General features: G+C 56.2%; 1 protein-coding gene across 8 annotated transcripts in view; it reads right to left on the bottom strand.

The window, feature by feature from the left end:
- The window catches only part of Dot1l (DOT1 like histone lysine methyltransferase), a 59,993-nt gene that overhangs the window by 20,002 nt on the left and 14,523 nt on the right, over positions 1 to 25,468 (bottom strand). For 7 of the 8 annotated variants that reach the window (XR_013091081.1, XM_076852224.1, XM_076852222.1 and 4 more), the window contains exons 3-12: positions 18,959 to 19,033; positions 14,497 to 14,560; positions 12,880 to 13,108; positions 10,794 to 10,888; positions 10,053 to 10,115; positions 5,311 to 5,366; positions 4,524 to 4,603; positions 1,588 to 1,656; positions 728 to 834; positions 220 to 261 (exon numbers count right to left, since the gene is read on the bottom strand). Coding sequence is in view for 7 of the 8 variants with exons in the window: in XM_076852224.1 (XP_076708339.1) it covers positions 220 to 261; positions 728 to 834; positions 1,588 to 1,656; positions 4,524 to 4,603; positions 5,311 to 5,366; positions 10,053 to 10,115; positions 10,794 to 10,888; positions 12,880 to 13,108; positions 14,497 to 14,560; positions 18,959 to 19,033 (880 nt within the window). In the remaining variant the exon portion in view is untranslated. Of the gene's footprint in view, positions 1 to 219; positions 262 to 727; positions 835 to 1,587; positions 1,657 to 4,523; positions 4,604 to 5,310; positions 5,367 to 10,052; positions 10,116 to 10,793; positions 10,889 to 12,879; positions 13,109 to 14,496; positions 14,561 to 18,958; positions 19,034 to 25,468 lie in introns of those variants that run through there. The other variant, XM_076852226.1, reaches the window with a different exon arrangement.

Raw genomic sequence — 25,468 nt, forward strand, 5'->3', positions numbered from 1 at the left:
GGTAGCCTGCACACAAGCCCCCGCCTCGGCACGCTCACACCACAGCCGCCCCCCGCCGGCTGGCCGGGTCTGCTGGCAGTGAGGCAGACGCACAGGCAGAGGGCAGCAAGGGGTGCAGAGACCCTGGCCCTCAAGCCCCTAGTCCCTCAGAACCTGGCCGCTGCACACAGAGCACCACACCCACACCGCTAACTCAAGGAGAAAGAAACACCAACTTACCCTGAGTTTTGGATTTTTCAGACTAGAAAAATAGTTTTCAAGCTAAAAGGAAGAGGAAAAAAACACTTAATACAAGTGAGTCCCAAATTTCCAGGACAAAAGCGACACCCAGAGAACCTCAGGCACGCTGGACAGCCAGGTGACAGGCAGTCAGCACACAGCTGGCATCAACAGCAAGCCTAGTGTGACTTAACCCCCAAAAAAGTTGTTGTCCCTGCCACTCACGACGACAGTCCCCACCCTCAGCCCCAGAGTCCTGTCTCCTGCAGAGAGACTGGGAAGCGGGTGGCAGAGGCACAGGACCAGCCTCGCAGGACACTGGGTGAGGAAGCCAGGTGTTCAGACCTGAGACCAACAAACAGCCCTGACTGTGAGCCACTCGCTGCCCTTCTTGCTCAGCCCACACAGGGCTCCACGGGTGGACGATTCTGGGAGAAGGCAGAGGTGGCTGCCCAGAGCCAGGTCGGGAAGCCTCGAGCACATGGGGGCAGAGCACGTGAGAACTCACTATGGTGCGGTCGATGGTGTGCAGGTAGTAGGAGACTGGCTTCCCCGTCCACGACACCGAGCCCTTCAAGGGTGACAGCTCAACCACGCGCATGATGGTGCCAATGTCTGCAGACCAGGAGAACAGCTCAGGCCACAGAGGGCACGGCCCCGGGCCCGGCCACCCTCCTCCAAAGCCCCGCAGCTGAGAAGGGCAAGCAGCGCCCTGTGCCACTGCCGACCGCCTCCACCCTGTGCAGGGCCACGCCTGGGTCCCCCCAAGCCCAGGCTGGCCAGCAGCTCCCAGGCCTGGCCTGGTTGCCGAGCAGGCGGAGGAGAGCATCTGAGGCAGAGCTCTGTGGCCCAGGGGAGCTTATCAGGATAAAGGCAAGGGCTCGACCGAACGGGTCACAAGGAGCCTGCAGAAGGACCTGGAAACAGCTCAGATCACAGCTGTGAGAACAGCCAGCACCTCTGAACATGCAACCCTGAGAAGAGAGGAGAGCTGTGTCCAGAGGACAAGGGAGGGGCCCACAGGTTCCCCTGCCTGGGGCAGCTGGTGGGAGGCAACCTAGGCCTCCATGCCAAAGCCTTTTCTTGTCCACAGGGCCCTGATCCTTCACCACCTCCTCAGAGCCACGGGTCTCATCTGGGTGGCTCTGCTCCCAGGGGACACTGGACCACAGCAGACGAAGCGTGGTCATCATTATTTGGGGAGTCATGAGGCAGATGGAAATCAGGACACTGCTTGGCAGCCTGCAGTGACCTGCCAGCCAGAGAAGGAGCTGCCCCATGTCCGCAGTGCCAGGGTAGACTGTGGCTAATGCATGTCTGTGCTTACTCTGCCCTGCTCAGTCTCCCAGCAACGTGAGAGCTGCTTACCACTCAAGTTTCTACTGTTGATTCTGAAGTTCAGAGGTGCGAAGGGTTTCGAGGACACGATTCTGCCACCTGAAACACAAAGGAGACTGGTACCACTCGTGGGAAAACATATGCATACACGTGACCCAAACTGCAGCTCAGAGCAGGCCACCAAGGAGACAAGCACCAGGACTCGAGCCCCGCCCACCACTCAGAGGAAGGAAACCTAGCCCTCGGCTGCCAGGTGAACCTGTCCCAGAGTCCTCCTTCAAACACACTGGGCAGCCCTTCCTTACGCAGCCCCGGTGCGTCCCTGAACCTGCTGCCCAAGGTGGAGGCGCACCAGACAGCACACCCACCACCGACTGCAGGGTCCACACGGGTTCTGATAACCAAGCACACAGAGTGTCTGGGGACCTGGGACTGCCACCCATGGAGGAGGAAGCCAGGCTGGGAACAGCAGTGCCTGCTGACCACCTCCTGGGGCGCGGCCAACTGAGGAAAGGGGACACAAGTGTGTGCGAAGGGCCAGCACGGGCCCCGGGGATGGGGAGGCCCTGGGCAGGGCTGGGATGCGTGGCCACACATTCGAGGTGAAGCCTGGAGAGATGAAAGCAAGAGTCACACAGACAGCGGTCTGACTGTGCCCAGAGAGACGACAAAGTCCAAGGGCCACAAGAGCCACAGGGAACCCTCAATTTCACTAAATTCATTGCCGATGTAAATATCAATACTCGTCGCCATTATGAAACAAATTTTCACATAAAATGGAAAAAAAGAAAAAAAACATGTCGTAGACATACGCTACCCTGGGAGCCAAGCTGTGTGCGCGTGCACAGTCGTGGGGCGGAGCCAGCCCTCTGAGCTGCACTAAGCCCCCCTTTTTTTTTCTTTCACTATTTTTTTAGTTGTAGGTGAACACAATGCCTTTATTTTTATTTTTATGTGGTGCCGGGGACCAAACCCCATGCCTCACGCATGATAGGCAAGCACTCTAACACTGAGCCACAACCCTGGCCTTTTATTTATTTATTTATTTATTTATTTATTTTTAAAGACATTTCATCTCCAGACAGGTTCTCTTTAAGTTGCTGAGACTGGCCCTGAACTTGCAATCCTCCTGCCTTGGCCTCCAGAGTCCCTGGGATGGCAGGTCCAGCCACCACACCCAGCCCAAACCTTTTATTATAATAAAATCAAAGATGAAAGCGTGAAATTTAAATTAGAAAATTCAAATATCGTCCAGTTGGGCACATCTGTGTGTGCACACACTCACAGGACACCAGCATCCAGCCCCCACAACCTACCCTGCCTTTGCTTTTTAAGTCCCGACCCCCAGCAGGAGGGCTGGGCTGGGCTGGGCTGGGCTGGGCTGGGCTGGGCTGCCACAGGCCTGGCCAGGTCCTGCTGTGCCAGGAAGGAGTCAGACCCTGATGAGCAGGGTCCTGTCAGAAGGCTATGGAGCCAGCGAGGCTGGCTCAGTGGCACGCGGGGAATCATCTGAGTTGCAGAGAACACCACTACCACAGCCTGCTCCCCACTGCGCACCCAGGCCATGAACAGAAGCAGGAAGCTGTGCCCCACACACCCCACAAGCACGCGGGCAGCAAGCATCACCAGTGACCACTCCTCGTAAACGTCCTGTGTGATCCCAGATCCAAAGGGATCCACTGAGGCGAGTGAGTGCCTTCTGAGGGCACCTGTTACCACGAAGGGCTGTCACCCAGCACAGCTGGCTGTGAGGGACAGGTCAACACACAGGGAGGGGCAAGTGCAAGACGTGGGATGCCCCACAAGACTACAGTTCAACACCGACACAGGCAAGGTTAGGAGGGGGGTGGGCCTGAGTGTGGCCAGAGTATGGGGGAGCCCCGTCTTGCATGCCAAAGCCCCAGGTGCCACCCCTAGGGCCACAGAAAAGAACACAGGTGAGAATGGCAGAGAGCAAGTGACCCCAGCAGCCACCAGGCAGTGCCCATAGGTGAGTGCAGATGGAAAGGCAGCTGTGGAGTCCAAAAGGAGTCTCTTCCTTCTGAGGGTGCAGGCAGCACTTGACACTGGTGACCCCAGTCCTCAGGAGGGACTTGAGGGCCGCTCAGGGATGCAGCGTGGCACTGGCCACCCCTGACTCTACAGTAACTGTGGACAGTGCTCCACACAGGGCTACACTCACAGCCCTGCACACACAGGCCCAGGCCCAGGCCCAGGCCCAGTGCTTCCCTCAACTGGGGCCGTCTGGTCGATGCTGGGCTAGCCTGTCTACTCAGTCTGCCTGACAGCGGGACAGCAACCCCGGAGGAGAGCATCCCCACAGTCTCTCCTGGCGTGGGGCCTCCCGAGAACAAGCGACCTGGGAACTCAGAGCAGCAGCAGACAGAACAACAGCCGGCAGAGGAGGGGGAGCAGCGGCACCCTGGTGAGCAGCGGGCAAGGGGCAACCCTGCCCCATACCTCCTGGGCTTGGCCCCATGAGAGCCCCAGGAAGATGCAGGCAGGAGGACAAGCAGCAGCTCTGTCGGGAGCTAGGGACACAGCTCAGCTGTAGGCGCATGCCCTGCGTGCACAGGCCTGGGTTCAGTCCCCAGCACCACCAAAAATAAAAGAGCGGCAGCAGCAGCAGCTCTGCCCTTAGCTACACTAGCAAGAGCCACCGTGGCCCTGCCATGCAGAGTCCATGGCTTCTGATGCAGCCTGCCACTGTGGGCCGGGGACACGTCAAGGTTTGTCAAGGGAGACTCCCAATCTGCCTGTCTGCCGCACTGGAGGGCAGTGGCATCTGAGGCAGGGCCCTAGGCAGACGCACCTTGGGCACAAGGATTCGAGCCCACAGCAGTGGATTCACTTGTTCCAAAGAGACAACCCAGGCCAAGATTTGCGCACACCGCGACCTCAGCCCTCAGCAGGGGCTGTCTGTGCAGAGCCCTGTACTGCGAGGGCCTGGTGGAGGGGTGCATTACCTTCCTTCATGTTTGCAAACCGCTCCTTCAGCTGGTGATCCACCTCAGGACCAAAGGCAAAGTTATTCACAAATATAACACTGCAAAACAATGTTCCAGTTGAGTCAGCCACAGCTCCACTCCAGGCGCAGAGTCCCAGCGTGGCAACGGCCTGCCTCCAGCCACCACCAGGCGCTGCCCACACCCCACCTGCCCCCCGGGGCGCCACCAGAGCAGAGCAACAGCACGGGGCCGGAACAAGGCCGGGGCCCCACTGAACCCTGGCAGTCTTAAAACCAGAGTGTCTGGAAACGTCCACTAGCGATCACACCAGGTCAGACATCCCTGAGGACTGGACAGGAGGAAGCAGGACAGCTGTGATCAAGGTGGAGAGCCATGAAGGCCTGGCAGGGATGAATGCAAAAGATGGACACAAAAAGTGGACACTCTGTCACCAGCACACAGAATGCAAAACTGGATGGCATATGCCCACGATGAAGGCACCTGGAGACCTAGACAGGGCTGGGTCTCATGCCCACTGTCCCTGCAGGCACTGAGCATGGACAGTCCAGGAGCCAGAGTCAAGCCCTGACAGGCTGTGAGATAGAGATGGCAGCTGGGCTGGGGCCACAGAGAAGCACACTCCACACTCTCTACGAGTGGCCACTCTGTCACTCCTCAGACACGACGAGGTGGACAGTGACCCAGACCCAGATGGCCAGCATAAGAAAGGGGCTGCCCGCCCGGGTCCTCAAGGGCGATGGGATGCCCCATGCCCGTGGGTACCACGTGCCCGCACTAGCCGTACCTTGTGTTGGCGATCCGCTCTCTCCACTCTTCTGAGAGGAAATCGCCTCGTTCCAGCTGAGAAAGAAAAGACACCGTTTACTCCCGCATGGGTCTCGTGCAGTCCCATAGTCCTGCCCCTGCCCGGCTGCTATGAGGACACCTGAGAGGAGTAGCCGCCGGGGGGAGGACACAAGAGAGGCCGAGGCCCGCCAGCTGCCACCTGTGCTACAGCGGGCCGGAGCAAGGTGAGCTGAGCCCAGCCAGGACGCCGGAGCAGGGCAGAGCCCACGACCACTCAGGGCCTGGAGGGGGGCAGACCAGCTTGGATGGGAAGTGGTGACAGCCACACCAAGGAATGTACTTGACAGCCGTGATGCTGTGTCCACGCTCTCGCTGGAGCCCACCCACAGGGCCCATGGACCCAGGATGCGCCTGCTGCCGCCTGCGCTGTGGCTGGGCCCTCCAGGGGCAGCCCTGGGCAGGCTCTGTGTCAGTCCCAATAGGGCCTCCCTGAGGCAGCTCCGCAGGGCTGGGAAGCCCAGGGTGCCCTTCCTGTCCCCATAGTGCCCACGACACGCACACACAGCAGGGGAAGCCGGCCCCGCTGAGGGACCTCTGTCCGCTCACTACACGTCTGACCTGGCACCAGTGTCCCCACAACCCAAGCTGCACGGCAGTTCTTGTTGGGAGGCTAATGCTCCTTTCTGGCTTCCTAAGGCCAGGTCTTATGACCAATTGCCCAGGGCCATCACATCTGGAAAGCCAAGACGCGAGGCGCTGTGCTCTCCAACAGCAACCATTTCCACTATGAGGCGGGAGCCCCAGAGACAGGAACATGTGCCACACTCCATGTGGGCGTCCATGCACACCTGCAGGGGGATGGCCCTTGAGGACCTCGTGCTCAGTGGGAACCAGACACAAAGACCACACGGTGTGTGACTCCAGTGACAGGGAACGTCCAGGACAGGAGGGTCTGGAGACAGGACATGGCATTCCTGGGTGCTCGAGCTAGGGAAGGGGTGGGGACAGCTAATGAGTCACAGCAGAAGCGCCCATCAGACTCCCCACAATGCTGCTCACACAGCGCCCACAGCTCCATGTCCCATCCAGAGCATCTCTCAGGACAGCAAGACACTGCTATCTGATGTGACAAGGTCACACTCAAGCCAGAGCAGCTGCACATGAGCACAGAGACAGGAGGAGATGTGACCGTGGGAGACCATGGGAGCAGGAGGGCCACCTGAGCCTCTCCAGGGGCAGGACACTGCACTGGCTCCAGCCAACCCTAACGTCTCCGTCTTCCCAGCTCCATACCCAGCCCTGGCCCCCCAGACATGTCAAGCTGGGCACATAATTCATGCCTGCCTCTCTTTGAAGTCAGCTTGTCACAGGTAGAAGCACCAAGAGGACCTTACCCCCAAAACACTAGGGAATAGGTCTGTGCGCTAGATGACAATATTCCACTCATTGGCTTGCTGCTGGGAGTGACGCGTGTCCTACATGACTCACTGAGAGGATTCCGGAAGCCCTGCCTGAACTCCCCAGCTCCCCCCAGCCTCTGCCCACACTGCCCTTGTTCATTCCTGTCAATGTGAAAGCCACAGCAGTAAGGACAGTCACGTGCTGTGTCCTAGGGTCCTCCCAAAGGATCACCCAATCTGGGGAGCCTTGGATTCCAATACAACACCGTCAGCCCTCTGGGGTGGACTTTCTATTTCACAGCTCACCATCCATGGCAGACCACCGCCAAGTCACTGCCCAGCACCCATGAGCACCACCCGACTTCACTCCTACCCTCCCACAGGGCCACGCTCCTGGGGGCAGGCTTGCTCCTGCACCCAGCCCCGCTCTGGGCCTTCCTTGCCAGGTGCTGCTGGGGCCAAGCACTCTTGATGAAGAGCAGATGGACGGTTTCCCCAGTCTCCAGGCCCAAGGGGAGAACTAAAGCTGGCTGGGTGTCGCAGAGTCCTGCTGATGCAGCAAAGGCCAGAGGGAAAACTAGGTGGCGGGTTTGGAGCCACAGGGAGGAGTGTTCTCACTGCAGGACTGTGCCTCACGCAGCCTGTGGCCACTGCACCCCGCCCTGAGCATGGAGAGCTCCGTCTAATAGGCAGCGGGGCAGTACCTCTTTATCTGTAGGACAGACCCAGCCCTGTGAAGTCTCCGCATATAGGAGACTCAGGCAGGCCACACGCAAACCCAGGGAGAGCTGGAACCACCATCCTGGTGGGTGAGGGCCCCTGTCAAAAGAGCATGTCGGGGCCGGGGTTGTGGCTCAGTGGGCACAGCGCTTGCCTAGCATGCATGAGGCACTGAGTTCAATCCCCAGCACCACATAAAAATACACAAATAAAATAAAGATATCGTGTCCATCTACAACTGAAGCAAAAAAAAAGAGCATGTCCACAAGTTGACCCTGGGGCTTAGCTACTCTGCCTACGTGCAGAACAGCCAACCAGCATGGACACACCACAGTAGTACTACCACCAGAGCCCACCTCTTGACAGCATCTGGCACATAGGGAGGCCAGGGTGGCCTGGGCCCAGAGCAAACAAGGGTAAGAGATGCCAGCGCCTGCAGAGAGCTGAGGGCTTGGCTGCTGCTGCGGGGCCTCCACGGGCGGCATTGCGGCAGCCAGCCCACCTCGGGGACAGCTGTCCCAGCCCCAGCGCATCCCCCAGAAGGACAGCCCCCACAGGGGCAGGGGCGGAGCCACGCAGGGATCCCGAGGCCACAGCCACAGAGGGTGCCGGTGGGTCTGCCTCCTGAACACACGACATCTGTTGAGCACCAGGCCACCACAAAGCACCAACGACACAAGGGAGACTGGCCTGGTGTCTCTGCCCCAAAGCTGGCTCCAGGGCTCTGGAGGATAGATGGGGCTCATGGGTAGAAGCTGAGGCAGGCAAGAGCAGCCGCAGCCTCCAGGGAGCAGGACTCCGCTGCAGCCGCAGGAGGGAACGGAGCAGCAGGCGCAGAGCCGCAGGGCAGTCTGTGAGCCCAGCCTCTACAAGGAGCTGGGGGAGGGTGCCGAGCCCATGAGGTGGTTCTGAGTCTGGGAAAGCACACTGGGCTATTTTTAGGCTCCTCCTGGCTTTATTGCTCTTCCCTTGTTGAGTAACGGAAGATGGGACTCAGGCTTGCCAACCAGGGCGCTGTGTCAGAGCCACAAAGAGCTACTCAGAGGCTTTTTCAAAAATCAGGACACAAATTCCCGCCAAAACTGGCATTCAAACAGCCAGGGGCATCCTCCAGCTACACCTCCCAGAGAAGGTCTGCCTGCAAAACAGGATGCTGCCCACACCAGGGCACTGGAGCTGGGGGCTGAGGCCAGCAAAAGGCCTGCTGTCTCTGCTCTGGTGTTTATGGTATCACCCAGGCTAGGAGGGAGGGAGTTCTTTCCCCCAAAATTCTGTTCCTAGCCATAAGTCAGGAGCCACCAGCATGGACAGTGAGCCCCATGAGCCCCCAGGAGATGCAGACAGTGGAAATGGGCCAGGTGCGACACCATGACTTCACACACAAGCTGACCCAAGGCCTGGCAAGCCTCAGTGACGACAAGACGAGAAGGAAAGGGGACGACCAGAACCTGACCCCTCGTCCCTCCCTCTCTTCCTCTGGTAGTGAAAGCACAGGAGGCCACCAGGAGACTGACTGGGGCTCCTTCTGGGAAACACGGCGATGAGAACTTTCAAGCCATGTGCTTGAACTCTCAGCAGAAACGTGGAGCACACTGTGAGTCCAACCCTGTGGACCTCTATTAGACGGGGATCTTGAGAACCTGGTGACCTAGCTGGGACTTCAGCTGGGAACTTTCCAGGAGACAGAGGCCCTGGATGGGAACAGGTGTCCTGGAAATGGAAGCTGAGCGGCTTGCTGCCTCTCCATCCCGGGGAAACCCAGAGGCCCTCGGACGTGCAAAGGCAAGAGGAGCACAGGTTCCACCCTCACCTCTCAGTGAGCGGGGCCGCGGGGGAGGGGGGAGTCGGGATGTAGAAAAGGTTGTCACCAAGAAAAGAAGGCAAGCTGTATCCCCTGCCCAGGAAGGATTTCCTGACTCAGTACTAGAAGCTAGTGTAGCTACTCAATGCCAAAACCCCACAGCCACTGGAGGAAAGGACTGCAGATGTCACTGCTGTCAGCACAGGGGCAAACCTCAGCAAAGAGAAGCCAAGGCCAGCTGGACTTTCCTGACCATCGCCAGTAGCAGGCCATAGGCACGGTGCGGCTCGGGGCAGAGCACTTGCCTCTAACAGACGTGAGCCCTGGGGTCATCCCCAGCACTGAAAGAAAAGACTTAAAAAGCAACAGCTTAAGATTAAAAATGAGTGTCCCATCAGCTGGCCACTGGTCAGAGGGGCCCACACACTCACATGCACATGGGCTATGACACGTCCACAAGGACCCTGCAACAGCAACCAACCTGTGCAGCGGGGGTGGAGAGGAACTCCACCCCCCCCCAGGTGCCTTTTGCTAACACAGCCAGGGCAGCAGAGCTGGGCCCGCCCCAAGGCAGTCCTCAGGTCTCAAGGACAAGACGGAAGAAGGACTTCCAGGAGGCCCACCAACTGCAAGTCCTCCTCCTGCTAGGGCTCACGGTGACCACACACTGCCTGAAGGATGGAGGCCCAGGCCAGAGAGGCAGTAAGGGCAAAGTTCCCATGTTACTATGCGGGAGTGGCAGGGGCCCTATAGTGGACAGGATGGGAGGGCTGCAGGGGGCAGGGGTCGTAGTCGCGGGCATGGAGCAATGGCACTCACTGTGTATTCTGCATGCTTTTTTCCATACCATTTCATCCACTTCCTGAACTCTCGGTCCATGGTCTGGAAGGAACACACATCAGACAGCCCTTTAGAAACCCAGGGAGGCCAGGAAGGCACAGGAGGGCCCCACCTCCGACACCCCGCCCCCCCCGGGTGCCTGCAGACCCCACGGCCTCTCCTGCTCTGGCAGGAGCACACTGTCTGGGATGTCCGTTTCCATCTACAGTCTTGCTGAGAAGCACCCCAGGGTGCTAGACACATTTCTGCAGGCCAGAGTGATGGCTCAGGTACACCCACTCGCCAGGTCCAACTGACTCTCAACCCTGGGCAGAAGCTACAATGGGCTGGCTCTAGCAAAGGCCCAATCCTCCACTGCTAAGAGGGGGAATGGCCAAGGAGGGAAGTGGGCAGTGAGAGTCAGGGTAGGCAGATGTGAGGAGCTAAGCATGATTCTTCTACCAGGAGGGGAACAGTCACCTCCTCCCAGGTGCCCATGGTGTGCAATCCCAGAAGAATGGAACCAAGGGCACAGGGGGCCCTGCCAAAACTTCTCCCTAAGGGACGTGGCAATCCGCAGGGAGGGGCTGGGGCTGTAAACACAGGTACACCCCTGAGTCAATTAAAATTCCCAGGCCTGTGAAGACTGATGCCCAGGTGGGGAAGCCCTGAAGCAGCAGGGTACAGGGCACAGCAGGTCTGCCCTCATTGGGGTTCCGTGCCTCGGCGGGCCCCACTCACCTCCGCGTACTTAGCTGGGATGTCTGCTTTCTCCACTCCATAGTGATGCTTGCAATTGGTGGCTGCGGCAACCTGAAGGACAACCTGCCCCACACCTTCAACAGAGAAAGATGTGTCAGAGGCCAAGGCAGCCTGTGGGAGAGGCAAGGCCACTGGGACTCCACCGGGTGGACCCTCCTGAGGGGGCGGTCACACCAGAGTCGGGGACACAAGCTACATGATCATGTCCACTGACATCAAGAGTCGAGGCCATGGGCTGGGGATGTGGCTCAAGCAGTAGCGCGCTCGCCTGGAATGCGTGGGACGCTGGGCTTGATCCTCAGCACCACATAAAAATAAAGATGTTGTGTCCGCCGCGAACTAAAAAATAAATATTAAAAAAAAAGAGAGACGAGGACACAGAACACCTCAAAACCACTGTGAACTCTGAAGTCACTTGGAACACCTCAAATGAGCTCCCACCAGACATCTCTGCTCCATCCACTCACCTAGGGCAGTCCTCTGTGGCCCCCAAAGGCAGAATCCTCTCTGAGGACGCTGCCTGGGTCACTGCTCAGACACAGCACAGCTAGAGAAGGCACAGCACTACCTAGAAAGATGCTCCTCTGCCGTTACCCAAAGTCACCAATAGTGGGTAGCCTGGCAGGCCTGAAATGCCCTCCAGGAAGTCCAGCGTGACCTGACTAAGGGATGCCTGTGGACCCCCCCAAAGATGGAGATGATGTCTCCAATCTCTGTCACTTCAAGGAGTCTCTGCAGGGCCAGCACACCCAGTGGCCTGTGCAGAAGTGAACACTGTGACTGCAGACATCCAGGGGTCCTGAGTGTCAAGGCATTGATGCAGCAGGGCCTTCAGAAGCATCTTTCCTCACATGGGGTCAGTGCTGGACTCCAGCTTGCCTTTACAGGCTGCACACGACACGTTCAAATAATAATGAGCATGCAACTGAGAGCCATGCCAGCAGAGGTGGCCCGAGCCAGGCTTGAGAGGGCAGGACTCAATCTAACAGAGCCAGGCTACTGGCCACACTGGTCATCCCAGGAGGCTGAGGCAGGAGGGTGCAAGTTTAAAGCCAGCCTGGGCAACTCAGTGAAACCCCATCTCCAAATAAAACAAAAAGCAAACAAAACAAGAAAAGCAGGGCATGATGGCACATGCCTGTGCGAGAGGCATGGCCACCTGGGACTCTACCAGGTGGACCCTACTGAGGGGGCAGTCACAGCAGAGCTCGGAAAGTTGAGGCAGGAGGATCCAAAGTTCAAAGCCAGCCTCAGCAACTTAACAAGGCCCTAAGCAACTTAACAAAGACCCTGTTTGAAAATAAAAAATCAAAAGGGCTGAGGATGTGGCTCAGTGACTAAGCACCCCTGAGTTCAATCCCTGGTACCAAATAAACAAACAAACAGAAAGCAAGTGGGGATGTGGGCCAGCGGTCAAGCACCCTGATGTTCGATCCCCAGTACTAGATCCCCCGTACTAGATCCCCGTACTAGATCCCCAGTACTAGAGGATAGACACAAAGCAGGACCCTCCAGCAGACGCTGAGGTTTGAAAGATGGCATCCCCTCCAAAATTCATGTGCAAACAGAATGCCAAATGGTAAGGTGTAAGAGGTGGGACTTTGGAAGGGGACGCCACCCTCTTGGATGGAAGGGGTAAGCCAGGCCCCTTCCTACATTCCACCTCCTGCCCTATGAGGACACAGCAGGAAGCAAAGCCTTTCTAGGGCTGGGCATCTGAGCTTCTGCCTGAACCTGGTGGGAGTGAGGCCCTCACAGCCCTGACCAGAGAGCCACAACTCTGACGGCTGAGTTCCCCTTGCCTCTGGCCAAGGAGCAGTCCCACAGGCCATGTTAAGTGCAAGCAGACAGGGGAGAAAGCCAGCATAGGCCAAGGGTCAGGGACTGAGCTCTAGGCCACAATGGAAGACCCTAGACAGGAAGCACCTGGTGTGGTTCCTGGGAGATTCTCCCCTGGGCTGTGGACACTCAGCCAGCACCTACTAACTGTTAAACTCTTCTGTAGGGACATGCACAAAGGCATGGACATAACAACTTCTCTCAGGTCATGCAACCCAAAACTCACCACTGCCCAAGTCCACAAAGAGATCATCCTCAGTCATCTTGATCTCATCAATCATCTGGGCCACCAGGTCAAAGGAGGTCTCCCCATACACCTCAGGGGAGAAGGGCTCATAGTTGTTGAGCTTCTCAGGGTCGGTCACTGAGTGGTTGTAGACCTGCTGCAGGATGTGTCGCAGGAGCCCATTGGACGGTCGTGTGTTCAGCTTCATGGGCTGGGTGGTGCCCTTCCACTAGGAACACAAGGTAGCATCAGACACGTAATGCCACAGGCAGACCACAGGGGCCACCCCAAGACAGAGGGCTGGGGATTGGCTCAGCAGTACAGCACTTTCCTAGCATACGTGGGGCCCTGGGTTCCATCCCCAGGACCGAGAAACAGCAGCAGTAGCAAGCAGGGAGCGTGTGTGTGTGTGTGTGTGTGTACACAAAAGTGTGTCCGTATACTTGGGAGTGTACATCTGACTTTCTTTTCTGCAGCTGGGAAAGAGGGCATGGATCACGTTCTCTGTCACTCCTCCCGCTCGACTAGATGGGCTGCTGCAGCCCTCATTCCAAAGAGCACTCTCTGACCCTAAGCTCATCGGGGCTCCTGCCTGCCAGTGTGCAGCCTGGGTCCCAGCAGCCTCTGGCACCTCACTGCTCACCAGTGTGCCACCTCATGCAAGAGCACCTGTGCCTGGTTCCTTGCAAGACAGTGGTCTGGCCTCATCAACTCGGACTCTGCAGCCATACAAGGGCCACGAGCTGCTTCAAGAACCAAAAGCTGGCCGCTGTGCTACCACTCATGCATGGGCCCTCAATGGCTCATCCAGAGTCCCTGGTATGATGCCCAACCCTCCGGTGTCACTGAAGGCCCAGCACCCGCCTCCTCACAAGAGGGTGCATGTGCAGCTCTGCTCATGACTCTTCATGGCCCCATCTCCAGGACCCAGACCCAGCCCAGCCTCAGAGCTACAAGAAGACCCCATGCCCATCACTGACCCACACAAGGGTCCCTTACATACTCAGCTGATGCAAATACCCTCCCCATGGTTGGCAACGGCAAGTCCGCTACCCACTGAGAGAGCCCCGGGGTGGCACACGCTACATGGCCAGCCAGCTACACGGGCATCGCAGCCTAGCTTGGGAGGGACACGAGGCCACGCCACTCCACACTTTTGCCTCCCCAGTGGAAACACCTTCCAGGAGGAACCAGCTGTCACTGCATGTCCCTCATGAGAGCTGAGCATCTGTCAAGAGGCCCCACACCAGAGAACCTGCTCTCTCCAGAGAGCAGATGGTCCTGGACCCAGGAAGCAGCAAGCCCCTGCTACAGGGTCCCAGCATTTCAGCTGTGTTAGGGGCGGTGAGGTCAGACAAACCCTGCCACAGTCGGGCCTGCACGGAGAAAGCGTGTCGCCTGCTGGAGAGCAGGGTAGGCAGAGCTCACAGCCAGGAAGGCCACTGAGTGCCCAGGTCTTTGCCGTGGCCCACAGGTAGCGGAGCACAGGGGCAAGGCGCGTGAGGGTGCACTTCAGAAAGCAGAGCCGCCCCGAGGGGTTCAGCAGCAGCGCCCCAGGGCTTCACAGGGAACACTCACCCAGGGAAGGGACAGCCTGTGGGCACTGAGGAGACCTACCAGCTGGTGGATGCTGTCGATGGCACGGTTGTACTTGTCACACAGCCTCTGCATGCTTTCAAAGCTGAAAAAGGTAAGGGAAAGGCTGTCACTGGAGCTTGGAACATGACCCTGAACCTCAGACAGGCACAGTTCAGGAGAGCCAGACCCCTCACAGGGAGCCTCAGTTTCCCACCCAGTGAGGGGCTCGGCCCAACACAGACGCACAGGCGCAACCCTGGCCAGGGTCCCGCGGAGAAAATGTGCAAGGACAGTATGGCCAGGCTGGGCCCACACATCAAAGCCAAGGTCAGGTGGGCTAGCAGGCATCGCTCAGAACAGGACATCGGGCAGCAGCTCTTAAGGGAGGGCCACAGGCAAGACACGACCAGGGGCTCAGACTCTGCAGCCAGCTGAAGCTGGCGGAAAGCAGGCCCGGGCCCTGTGGGGGCCTTGGAGGGTCTTCCTTTTCCTGGCTGGAGAGAGCCCCCGTTGTTCCTGCAGGTCTCCTCCCCAGCGCTCTGGAAGCCAGCAGGCATAGTATGGGGCAGCTGCCAAGGGAAGCCCTCCTCTGCATAAGGGCAGCACCCCTCTTCACACCAACATTGCTTCCGTCTAGGACCACCTTCTCAAACTTCCGACACATTCCAAGACGTGAAGAGCAGGTTAGAACCTAACACAGAGCAAACACTGCGACTTTGCTCCAGGTGCTGGTCTCCAGCCCCTGACCACCCATATGTACATGGGTTTGTCTGGTTGGATTTCTGTTTCGTTTGAAGTGCTAGGGATCAAACAAGGGCCTCACGCGTGCTAGGCTAGCACTCTACAGCTGAGCTACATCCCCAGTCCATATGAGCACACCCACAAGCTTCCATCGGCCTCCTGGGCTGGAAACCAGCTCAGCTACGACTGGCTCTCCCAGAGAATCTGGCGATTCGTTTGAGGAGCTGGTATCCACTGCATGCCCAGCAGGGTTGCAGGACCAGGGAAGGTGCCTCACCCCCAGCGTCCACCACAGCCCCTCTAGAGAATGAGCTGACCCAATGATCAGACGCCAAGGGGGAGTCCTGCACCTTGGAAGGGAGGTGGCTTGCAGGCTCTCTTGGACCACCCCAGGAGTGGTTTCCTCTGAGGGGGACTGTGGAAGTGGGCTAATCAGACCCTTGTCACAGAGACAGGATACATGTCCAACACCCACCAGCCCGTCCCCCACCCCTGCCTGGAGGAGGAGCCTGGCACTGGCTCCACATCTGGTGCGTCTTGCACTGTCTCGGTCCAGCAGGAGAAGTTGCACCCAGGCAGCACTGCACAGGACAGCAGGGGCAGCGAACAAGACGAAGCTCCACCTGGAGCGCGCACTGCAGTCCCCACTATCAGCAGGCAGAGGACCACCTTGAGCCCAGAAGTTCAAGGCCAGCATGGGCAGCACAGGGTGACCCACCTCCACAACAAACAAAAAGAACAAGACAACTCAAGAACACCAATGGCACGACCCCTCAGAGCCTGAAGAGGCCACAAGAGCCAAGGACACGGGGACAATGCCTCTGAAAACTCCGACGACTGCTGCTTCGCAAGGGCCGGGCCACCAAGAGCCAAGACCTGTTCCCTCAGTGCTGGAGCAACTGGGGCCACACAGGCTAGAGCTCGCGCCCAGGTCTGCAGCTGGCCACCAGCCAGGCAAGAGCTGGTGGCCCACCCGGGGCACAGTCCTCCTGGGGGGCCGCGGTGAAGCCCACACGCCTCTGTGGGTAACACCTCACCTTGGCCAGCCCCCTCCTGGGCCCCTGGTGGAAGGACAGGACCAACACCCCTGGGCCTTTTCCTCATGCAGACCTCAGGGTGAACAAAAAAGGCCACCATTTTCTATCTCCATGTTCTTGGGTTCCAATTTTTACATCTCACATTCAACCTCAACAACTGGAAGCCACTCAAAACCTCTGGCAAGGGGCTGGGATGGTGGCTCAGCAGTAGACGCTCACCTCGCACGTGCAAGACCCTGGGTTCCATCCTCAGCACCACATACAAAAATAAGCAAGTGAAATAAAGGTGTTGTGTCCAACTATGCCAAAAAAATAGATATCCAAAAAAAAAAAAAAAAAAAAAAACCCTGGCAAGCTTCTCCAGAGTGCAAAGAGAATGGGGACCTCCCCATGCACACAGGAGCCACACATTCCCTAAGTGGGTGCCAAGCGACGGGCCCTGCTCCTGTCTCCCGCCGCCGCCCTCTCTTCTAAAGCAGACTGAGCCGGGTGCAGTGAGGTCCATGTGCAATCCCAGCCGCTCACGAGGCTGAGGCAGGAGGACAGTGAGCTTTGTCACAGCCAGCCACTTGGCGAGGTCCTATCTAAAATAAAAAATGATGGGCTGGGGATGTGGCTCAAGCAGTAGCATGCTAGCCTGGCAGGTGCAGGGCGCGGGATTCGATCCTCAGCACCACATAAAAAATAAAATAAAGATGTGTCCACCGAAAACTAAAAAATAAACATTAAGAAATTCTCGGGGCTGGGGATGTGGCTCAAGCAGTAGTGCGCTCGCCTGGCATGCGTGCGGCCCGGGTTCGATCCTCAGCACCACATACAAAGATGTTGTGTCCTCCAAAAACTGAAAAATAAATATTAAAAAAAATTCACTCTGTCTTTCTCTCTCTCTCACCTCTCTCTTTAAAAAAAAAAAATCGACAATTTAAAATAAAAAAAAGAAATTCTCTCTCTCTCTCTTAAAAAAAAAAATAATAATAACAAGGGCTGGGGGTGTACAGTACAGTGGTACAGTACCTCGGGTTCAGTCCTAGTGCCAAAAGGAGGAGCAAACTGAACCCAGAAGTCAAGAGCATCAGCACTTGTGTAGGAGCGCACTGTCAACAAAGTGTCTCCAAATGCCAACAAAGTGTCTCCAAATGCCGGGGCAGGCACGTGAGGGCCCAGCATGTGATTAAGGAGCCTGGGGCAAACAAGCACTTCTGGCCTCTGCCCTGGTTCCTGACAGAGTTCCCATCCCCAGGAACACCAAGTGACAGCCGTCTTTTGTTCTGATGAGGCGACACCTGGTGGGCTCCGGAAACCGCTGGCAGCAGAAAGCACAAGCGATGGCTAGAAGCTTGGTGGTCTCAATCCCACCTCCATCCACCAGAGAGAAGTGGGGGCTGCAGGTGCGACTAACCTTACCTACAAGATGGAGCCTCCACAAAAACCCTGCACACAAGGGGAGCACATGCAGGTGCGAGGGGTGGTGCACCCGGCTCGACGGGACAGAACCCTCCCACGGGACTGTTCAGGACCTCCCCTGGCACCTGGCCATCTGGCTGCTCATCTGCACCCTTTCTCATGTCCTTTGTAACAAGCCACTTTTAAACATAACAGGTGATTCCCTGAGTCTTGTGAGCCACGTTGGATGAGGTGGCTGACCTCAGAGCCTGCAGCACCAGGTCGACATGGACGCACCCTGCGAGCCAGCGGATCTTCAGGGCCCCTGCCCTGCAGGAGTGAAGGCAGCTCTATTCCCTGCCTGTTCCCACAACAGGGTGAGGCACGGGGCTGGGGAGGGTCACTGAGGCCAACATGTTGACCCGCTGCATGAGTCCCTTCCATGGTGAACAGTGAAGATGACGTCAGACAAAGAGCACCAGATGCTGACCATGAGAGGCTTGTGGTCACTCTAGGCTTGAACCTGTCTCAAGTGAGCCTTCTGAGCCCCCAAAGCAGCTCTGCAGGCGAGACTGCTCTGTCCCTCTCAGCCTGGCCCTCCTGCTCTCAAAAACACAGGGTTCCAGGCAGGCATTGCAGGGACGCCTTGCCCTCCCCCCAACCAAGCTCTGGGAGGGGACTGCTACAAGTGCCACCAGCAGCAGCAGCAGCAGCAGCAGCAGCAGCAGCAGCAGCAGACACGCCCTTTGAGCACACCCAGCCAAGAGGTCTACAGGGCTGGCCCCGCCCAGTGCTGTCAGGGCCAGGGCAGCAGCAGCTGGCGGAAACACTGACTCTGGCAGGCAGCTCCTGCTATAGAAGGAGTCGGGGGACTCCACACACACCATGCCAGTGTCTGCGGCGTGGAGTCCTCCAATTCTGTCCTTGCTGGCAGCTCTGGCCAATGCCTGATGGACACACCCACCAAAGTGACTATGGAGGCCACAGCCAGCTCCACAGAGGAATTTCGAATCAGCACATGCCATCTAAGAAGAGGTCACTCACTCTAGGCTGTGTCCCTATGATGAGCTGCATCCCCCTCACAGAGGAAGCAGCCAGGCACATCCATTTAACTTTTCTTTTTTTTTTTTTTGGTGGGGTACCAAGGTTGAGCTCAGAGGCCCTCGACCCCTGAGCCACACCCCAGACCTATTTTGTATTCTATTTAGAGTCAGGGTCTCACTGGGGTGCTTAGCGCCTCCATAATTTGCTGACACTGGCTTTAAACTCTCGATCCTCCTGCCTCCACCTCCGGAGCCACTGGGATTAAGGCATGCGCCACCACACCCGGTTCCATCTACCTTTTGGTGTCGTAGTCAATTAAAACGTAGTTCTCCATGGCAAGCTTGAGATCTGGAATCTCTTCACAGACCCATCTGAAACACAAACAGTGACCACAAAGAATACCATTATTTAGACTCCATTTTTACACTCCCCCCAGCTTTTTTTTTTTTTTTTAAACCAGTGATTGAACTCAGGGGTGCTTTACAACTCAGCCACATCCCCAGCCATTTTATTCTTAACTTTGAGACAAGGTCTCACTAAATTGCTTAGGGCCTCATTAAATTGTGGAGGCTGGCCAGGAATTTACAATCCTCCTATCTCAGCCTCCAGGGTTGCTGGAATTACAGGCCACCGCAACCAGCTTACACTCCTTCTTCAACACTACTCGCTCTCACATATAAAAACAAAAATCTCTGGGTTGGGGCTGTAGCTCACTGGTAGAATGCTTGTATGGAACGTGTGAGGCACTGGGTTCTATCCTCAGCAGCACATAAAAATAAAGGTATTGTGTCCATCTACAACAAACTTTTTTTTTTAAATCTCCCATGATTCAACTCAAAATGTGAAAGAGAGAAAGAAGGCATTGCTTTATAACAAATGCAAAGTTTATGATGAAGTTAATGTGAATCACTAATTCAATAAAGGCTTCAGAGTGAAATGAATTTACATGTTATGATAAGAATATAAAAGTTTTTTTTTTTTTTAATTACCATAATAGGATCTAGAGAGAAATCTGCTCAAATCAGGGAGCTCTAAAAGCAACTTACAACTAGATACTTTAAAAAAGCTATCATCTTGGGCTGGGGATGTGGCTCAAGCGGTAGCGCACTCGCCTGGCATGCGTGCAGCCTGGGTTCAATCCTCAGCATCACATACAAACAAAGATGTTGTGTCCGCCGAAAACTAAAAAATAAATATTAAAAAAAAAATTCTCCCTCTCTCTCTCTCTCTCTCTCTCTCTCTTTAAAAAAAAATTTTAAAAAGCTATCATCTGAAAAATTAAAACTAGTCCAACAACAACAACCGTGCTTTTTCTTTTTTTTTTATTTTAATATTTATTTTTTAGTTTTTTCAGTGGACACATCTTTGTTTGTATATGGTGCTGAGGATCAAACCCGGGCCGCACACATGCCAGGTGAGCGCGCTACCGCTTGAGCCACATCCCCAGCCCACAACGGTGCTTTTTCAACAAGCACTGCGAGGGAGAGACGGGAGGCCTGTGTGAAGAGACAGGACCTAGGTGCTGGCCCGCTACAGAGCAAAACTCCCTGGGCCCCGTGCAGCCCCGCCAAGGCAGCACCCTGCAGACCTGGGAGAGTGAGACAGAGGCAGAACCATGGGAGGAGGCATGCCGCCCCAGGGTGCCACCACCAAGCCAAATGCCTTCCAGCAAAGCAGCTGTAGGCGCAGAGGGCTCCACTGGCGAGTGCCACCCAGCACAACGGGAGAGGACCCAGCTGCAGGCCTGCCATCCCAGCTCCTAGGCAGGATCCTAAATTCAAGGCCAGCCTGGGCAACTTAGCAAGACCCTGCTCAAGACTAAAAGGAGCACCCCTGGCTTCAAACCCCAGGACTGGGGAGGGAAAGAGGGAGAAGAGAAAACACCATCCTACAAAGACCCTTTCAGTTTTAGGAGGTCGGCTTACCCAGATACCAAAACCAGAAAGAGGCAAGGGACTATAAAGACAAAGGCGCTACAAGAAGGAAATGTGCAGACCAACAACCCTAAGGGACAGACACAAAAGTCCTGCAACAGTCTGGCGAGCAGGCCTCACCAATCCCTGGAGACCCACAGGGCTTATCCCAGGGAGGAATGAAAACTGCGCAGGGCCATCTCCACAAAGCAGAGGGTGCACACCATGCCACTCAACCTCCCACAAGCTAGAGAAAGAAAGAGGCATCCCTTGGTGAAGGGTGTATGGTCACGGTCAGCTCTGCCTGTGGGTTCCCAGGAAGGCCACAAGAAAACCACAGGGCACACGATGGCCCTCGCTGTCCCGCAGCACAGCAGGAACCAGTTCTCCTCTCAACAGTGAGTCCAGTTTCCAGCACTTGAAATAAGCCTCATTGCATCCCCCACCTGAGGCAGGGGTGACCCCCAAACTCAAGAACCAAAGCCTCTGGGGCCACTGGGCAGTGCAACCCTCCCAATTTCTCCTGGGACCCCTCAGTGTGCCTCTAGTGTCATCAGGCCCTCTTCATCCTCAGCTCACACTGGGGCTGGGGTCCGCTCAGTGGCAGAGGCCTGACTACCCTGTATGCCACGTGCAGGCCCTGGGTCCCATCCCCAGAACAGCAACACACACACACACACACACACACACGTAGAAGGGCTGCAGCTGCCCTTGGCCAGTGGGCACATCTCAGTCATCAGGTGAGGACTTCTGCAGCCACTTCTCGTCCACATTGTCCTACAGACCAAGAACAAAGGGAAGCAGAAGCTGGAGGGAGCACTTCAGCAGGCCACAACTCACCCCAGGACCACGCCACCAGAGCATCCAGGAAGCATGGAGAGGCAGACCATCAGAGCCTGGTGGAGCAAGCACCGCGCACTGACACACGACCAGTACTCAACACGCAGACGGGAATCTGTTTATCTTTACAGTGCTGGGATTGAACTCAGAGGTGCTCTACCCCAAAGCCACCCCATGGGGTTTTTGGTTTTGTTTTTTAGACAGGGTTTAGCAAGTTGCCAGGCTGACCTTGAACTTGCAACCCTCCAGCCTCAGCCTCCTGAGTAACTGGTGACAGGCTGCCCCACAAGGCCAGCTAAAAGTCAGTATATTTATATACATTTCCAACACAGAGTTTAAAAACTCGTGTTTGCTTCTGTTTTGTGGTGCTAGGTATGAAACTTAGGGCCTTACACATGCTAAGCACATGCTCTATCACTAAATTATACCACCTAACCCTAAAAAATTGTTTCTAAATGCCACTTAAAATAGCCTTAAAACATATATACTTGGGGGTAATCTCATGAAAGAGATTCTACACCAAAAGCAATGAAACTGCAGAAAAAAATGTAAAGACAATGTATAGAAACAAAGAAATATATTACAGCTAGATACAGTGGCACATGCCTACAATCCCAGAGACTCTGGAGGCTGACACAGGAGGATCACAAGTTCAAGATCAGCCTCAGCAACCTGGTGAGACTTTGTCTCAAAATTTAAAAAATAAAAATAAAAAGGACTGGGGATGTATGGCTCAGTGGCAAATTGCCCCTGGGTTAAATCACTGGTACAACCAAAAAAAAAAAAAAGAGGAAAGAAGCTGGGAGGTGGAGGAGCATGCCTATAATCCCAGTGTCTTGGAGGGTGAGGCAGGAGGGTCCCAAGTTCAAGGCCAGCCTCAGCAACTTAGCAACGTCCTAAGTATCCTAGTGGGACCTCATCTCAAAATTAAACATAAAAATGGCTGGGGATGTGGCTCAGTGGTTAAGCACCCCAGGGTTCAATCCCCAGGACCAAAAAAAATACACTACAGTGGGCTGGGGTGGCTCAGTAGTGAAGCACCTGCCTAGCACTTGTGAGGCTCTGGGTTCCATCGCCAGCCACACAAAAAGATACAAGCAGGACTGGGGGTTCAATTCCCAGCACCACAAAACAAACAAAAATAAACAAGCAAAAAACTCCACTTGTGCAGCAGAAGCCCGGAGGCTGTTCAGCTGGTCCTTCGCCCAAGCAGCAGATGCAGACTCAAAGCCAGGCGTAAGAAGCCCAGCAGGCCTTCCTGGGGAACATCCGCTGCCCCCAGATCGGACATGGGCAGAGCAGAACCGCCAAACGGGCATGGAGGAGGGCAGTGCTGGAAGAGGCCACCACAGGCTGATCCCTACAGTGCAAGGTCCCAACAGCTGGTCCATAAGCCTTGCTCTAGCACTGATGAGGCAGAGGGAGGACAGAGCCTAGGGACAAGAATGAGTTTCGGGTCCCTCTGCCCACACTACAAAGCCCGGGCATCAGCACCCCACTCCTGGGCTCCTGCTCCCTGTGGATACTGCAGGAACCCAACAAAATGATACACCAGAAAATCACTACCATACACACAAAGTTCAACCACGTTCAGCTCGAGTATGGAGATGTCACAGCCGTGTGGCACAGGTGGTGACTGCCCAGTGCTGCATGTTAAGGCTGAGGCCCAGTAAACAATGTCCAAAAAGACCTCAGCCACTGCTCAGCATCGAGGTCCCTCCCTCTGACCAGGAGGGGCCCCCTCTGAAATCCCCTTGTTGGCAGTAAGACAGACCCCTAATCACCTCCACCCTCTCAGAGGTCAAGTCAGGAACGTGCCACACCTAGGTGGATCCTGTCTGTGGGGCTCACTCCAGGCCCAGTTCTCCCCAGCAGGCCCTTCTGTCCCGCTAGAGCTGCTGCAGGACCCCTCCCTCTCCCCCAGGAGGTGTTCACTTTGATCAACTGTGTGTAGCTTATGCTCCAGGTTACCGCTGTGAGCCACTCACCAGGGCTTGGCCCCCTGCCCACGTCCATTCACTTCGGGGAGCCGCCACAGAGCACAGCGTTACTGGGGGCGAAGGGGCCCCAAGACAGGTGTAGCTTTGCTGCAGGCCTGGACGAGCATCCTGACGGGAATGCTCCACATTCCACATTCCACACATGGGTGGGCCAGAGGGCCTCGCAGGGCACCATCCCTGACCACAGATCTCCGGGAACAGGCAGCTGCCCCCTTTCTCCCTGTCCCCACTGTCACTGGCTCTTCTCTGAACACTCAGATGTGTTAGGGTGAGGGGCAGCCCTCAGTGGCACACATCAGTGACTCAGGAGGCCAAGGCGGGAGGATTACAAGTTCAAAGCCGGCCTCAGCAATTCAGTGAGGCCCTAAGCAACTTAGTGAGACCTTGTATCAAAATAAAAATAAAGAGCTGGGGACGCAGCTGAGTAGTTAAGTATCCCTGGGTTCAATCCTTGCACAAAAAAATAAACAAATAACCCGGGCACAGTCAGGCGCACTGGCACATGCCTATAATGCCAGCAACCCACAAGGCTGAGGCAGGAAGATCACCAGTTCAAGGCCAGCCTGGGCAACTTAGCAAGACTCTATCTAAGGTAAAATTAAAAGGATTGGGCCCTCCACCAAGGCCATTTGCTGACCCAGGGACATCCCCTCGTTTTCACCTGGCCACCAAATACTCCTGAAGCCCCTCCGTCTGCACCTGTCCTATGCAGCTCTTGTTGTCATGGGGCTGCACTGGGGACGTCTATATGGTGGGACCGGCTCAAAAACCTGGCTCACACTCAGCTCTGCCTGGAGTGGGACTGGGTTTCTCCGGGCCACTTCTCTTCCTGCGAGATTAGTTAGTAAAGCTTTTGAACAGTGCGTGGCGCTGCCTTCCCAGGAGACCACTCCGCAATCAAGGAAGGTGAACAGCCCAGAGGGCCTCAGGGCACTGTGCCCAGGGGAAAAGGCCACCGGAATGGTCACAGACTGGGTGGTGCCATCCATCACCTGTTCTAGAAACGCAAAATATACACACAGAACTAATCAGTAGATGCAGGTGTTGGGGTGGTGGGGAGGGGAGGGTGTGGATGGAATATGAAGGGGTGTGTTAGGGTTTGGATATGAGGGTCCCCCAAAAGCTCATGTGTATTACAAAGCAAGAAAGTTTACAGGGGAAACAAGGATTGGGTTATGAGGGCCTTAACTAGCGGGGGTTACTGTAGGCAGGCAGGATGTGACTCAGGAAGGGGAGACACACACATGGGGTACTGGGACTGGAACCCGGGGTGCTTAAGCACAGAGCCACTCCCCTAGCCCCTTTTATTTTTTCATTTTGATATAGTGTCTCAATAAGTCGCTGAGGACCTTGCTAAATAACTGAGCCTGGCCTCGAACTTGCAATCCTTCTGCCTCAGCCTTCTGAGTCGCTGGGATAATAGGCACGCACCACCTCACCTGGCTGGGGTTTATATTTTGCACACAGCTTTCTCTCTCTCTCTCTCTCTCTCTCTCTCTCTCTCTCTCTCTCTCTCCCTCTCTCCCTCCCTCTCCCTCTTTCTCACTCACTTCCCCCCTCTCCCCCTCCCTCCTCCTCCCTCCCCCTCCCTCTGTCCCTCTCTCTCCCCCTCTCTCTCCCTCTTTCCATCTCTCTCTTCTCCTCCCTCCCCCTCCCTCTGTCCCTCTCTCTCCCCCTCTCTCTCCCTCTTTCCATCTCTCTCTTCTCCTCCCTCCCTCTCCCTCTGTCCCTCTCTCCCCCCTCTCTCCCTCTCTCTCTCCCTCTCTCTCTATTCTCCTCCCTCCCTCCCCCTCCTCTATCCCCCTCCCTCCCTCTCCCTCCCTCTCTCCCTCTCCCCTCCTCTCTCTCCCTCTCCCTGTCTCTCTCCCCCTCCCTCCTCCCTCTCTCTCTGTCTCCCTCTCCCCTCCCTCCCTCCCTCCTTCCCTCCTTCTCCCTCTCCCTCTCTCCCTCCTTCTCCCTCTCCCTCTCCCTCCCTCCCTCCCTCTCTCCCTCCCCCCTCCTCTCTCTCCCCCCTCCTCTCTCTCCCCCCTCCCTCCCTCTCCTCCCCCATCCC

Source organism: Callospermophilus lateralis, chromosome 1, assembly GCF_048772815.1.
Source record: "Callospermophilus lateralis isolate mCalLat2 chromosome 1, mCalLat2.hap1, whole genome shotgun sequence".
Classification (NCBI taxonomy): Eukaryota; Metazoa; Chordata; class Mammalia; order Rodentia; family Sciuridae; genus Callospermophilus; species Callospermophilus lateralis.